This window comes from Sinocyclocheilus rhinocerous, unplaced genomic scaffold, assembly GCF_001515625.1.
Source record: "Sinocyclocheilus rhinocerous isolate Xijiao unplaced genomic scaffold, SAMN03320098_v1.1 scaffold993, whole genome shotgun sequence".
NCBI classification, from domain to species: domain Eukaryota; kingdom Metazoa; phylum Chordata; class Actinopteri; order Cypriniformes; family Cyprinidae; genus Sinocyclocheilus; species Sinocyclocheilus rhinocerous.
Genome location: NW_015639771.1, coordinates 2,394,182 through 2,396,913, shown reverse-complemented (window position 1 = coordinate 2,396,913; position 2,732 = coordinate 2,394,182). Strand labels below are relative to the sequence as shown.

Here is a 2,732-nt window from a genome sequence, read left to right as displayed (position 1 = left end):
TTTTTTTTTTTACGAAGCATTAACACGTTAGACTGCACCCCATAAACACAATCAAGCCTAGAAAAAACCCAGTGAACCACCCCTTTAATTGAACAATCAGTCATAATGACATGGTCGTTTAAGAAATAGGGCTAATACTTTTTTTTCATTGTAAAATGTTTTTGCTTTTAGGTTTACACCTAAAATTGAAAGCAAGTCCAAATAAAATAGGAATATAATATGATTTCCTTTAATTGATCTGTAAACAGCATACATTTCAGTCAAATAATTCATTATATTTTTAAGGGGGAAAAAATGTAATCTTTTCTCTGAGATTTTGGAAGATCAACTTGAAACTTGTAAATAACAAATACAACCAACAAACTGCCTTAATTGTTGGCTGTAGCATGGTTTACAGAATAAAGAAATACATTAATATCAGTATTTAAATATTTTAAACAATTTCTATATCAATTTTAAGCAAGAATTGATCCAAATTCAGAATTTATTTGACTGTAACAAGACTGCCATTTATTAGTTTGATGTGAGGGGTTAAACCGCCATTCATGTTTCTAGATATCAGTGCTTTTTAGTCTTTTATATTTTATGAAAATGTGTTTGGATTGACTTTTTCTGTAAACATTCACCAGTATTTATATAAATGAGTTATATCAATTTTTTTATATTAAACCCCAGCTTTAGAGATCTAGAAAGGTATATTGTGTTGATAATCCAATCTAACAAAAGCACAGGGTCTTTTATATGTGAAACTTTCCTTGAAACAGATGTATTTTAGAGACAATATAAGCAGGCATAAAAGAGTCATAAGCCTATTAAATGTTTTTTTTACCTTGTTGGTTGCAGTAATAGGAGAGAGATGCATGATCATTTTCAAATACTCAAATGATTCATTTTTTAAATATCAAAGACACTTCAGATTTGAAACAAGCTATTATGAAATAAACATCTCTATACATTGTCTTTGAAAGCGGTTTGCCTGAAATAAAGTTTGAATATGTTTTATGTTTGATTACTATTCACAAATCACTCTGACACTATAACTAAATCCTAACTAAGTTACGTGCAGTATTGTTGTGTAATTATGAAGCACGTTGCTAACCTTAATAATTTCAGGTCGCAAAACTGAAGACAAATCAGCAGTCAAACACCAATGCAGTGACCCTCAGGGTTTATTTATTGATTACTTATCTCACATCCAAATGAATTCTTAAATAAAGAAAACAAAACATCCCGCCAACAGAGGAAACTTTTACAAAGTAATACAATATTACAAAGAACTATTAGTGAAAAAGATTCAATGGCATCTGATCAACAGGAAAAAATAGTAGTGTCAAGGACTAAGAAAAAGCCTTGGTCAGAAGAGTTAACAATGGGTATATGTACATATATACAACCTTAAACACAAACAAAGGAAATTACAAGAATATACATGCACGGCAGACAGTTTGGTTTGCTTCAGATGCAGGTTTTGCATCCACAGCGGTTTTTAATTAATGTTCTTTTTGGTAACCGCAAAAAAAATATTGCGTCCTTCTGTCATCCTCTAAAATATATGTACTTGCAATCAAAGTTTGACCGTAGCATTTTTTTTTTCACTAGCTCCTGTCAGTACATTTAATACATGGCATCTGTAGATTTATAATAAACAATTTGATTTCAATAACATTTTATACAAGATGTTGTTTTGTGGATTTAAAGTTGTGCATTGTGCTTTAACAGGTCTGGAATGGACAGTTTATTAACAAACAATCGCATGTGCTTGAGTTACAAGTGGAACAAAAGGAAATACTCATTACAAACAAACCAATTACATCGTCCAATTAAGTATCACTGCATCCCACAAATTTGACAAAAATCACTTACGTTATAAAGCATGTCAAAAAATATTTAAATTGTAATAATATTTCATAATATTACTGTTTTACTGTATTTTTGGTCTTATAAATGCAGCCTTGGTGAGAATAAAATACTTCTTTAAAAACATGAAATCTTACAGACCCCAAATTTTTATATTGCGAAATGATGTGTGTTAGTACAACACATTTAGAGAGGATCTTGCAAAGGGATGCGTGTGGATGTGTTTGAGATGGACACAATGCATGCTTGTTGACACATTACCTGCGCCTCCATGCGGGCTCTGCGCTCTTCCTCCTCCTTGCGTCGTCGCATGTTCTCATTGTCCTGTTTAGCTTCACTGAAGGCCTGTAGGAACTGATCAAAGATGCCAAAGAACTCATCAGGCTGCATGCGTGTGGCGTCCTCACCGAAGTGCTTCACAGCCTTCTCAAACTGTGTACAATGAAAGACAAAGACATTTAAGAGAGTGATTCTTTGTCATATAATCATTATTTTTTCTTTGGTACTTGAACTTGGTAAGTAATAATAAAAATTAAAAAAAAAGAAGTAAAAAATTGTCATAATTTTTTTTTTCAGCCCAATTGTCCAGGCTGCTAGAATAAACTAGTGATTTTCTTGTCATATACACCAGTGTCAACGCGTAAAAAGACAGTATAAGTCATTATAATCAGTAATTATATCCCCACTGCATGCAACAAATGCCTCCTTTATAATGGGTTTTATTGGTTTTGACTCGTCGCGCCGGGACACGGCAACACAGTATGGTAAGGGGCGGAACATTTCTGTCACACGCTTGAGGTGTTCGGCCAATCACAACACACTGGATAGCTGGCCAATCAGAGCACACCTCGCTTTTCAGAACGATGAGCTTTGTA

General features: G+C 33.2%; 1 protein-coding gene across 5 annotated transcripts in view; it reads right to left on the bottom strand.

The window, feature by feature from the left end:
- Positions 1–2,034: 2,034 nt before the first annotated feature.
- LOC107751774 (disheveled-associated activator of morphogenesis 1-like) overlaps positions 2,035–2,732 on the bottom strand; it is a 47,593-nt gene continuing 46,895 nt past the window's right edge. For all 5 annotated transcript variants that reach the window (XM_016567543.1, XM_016567542.1, XM_016567547.1 and 2 more), the window contains one exon: positions 2,035–2,289. In XM_016567543.1, coding sequence (XP_016423029.1) covers positions 2,044–2,289 — 246 coding nt within the window. In that variant the 3' untranslated portion in view covers positions 2,035–2,043. The remainder of the gene's footprint in view (positions 2,290–2,732) is intronic.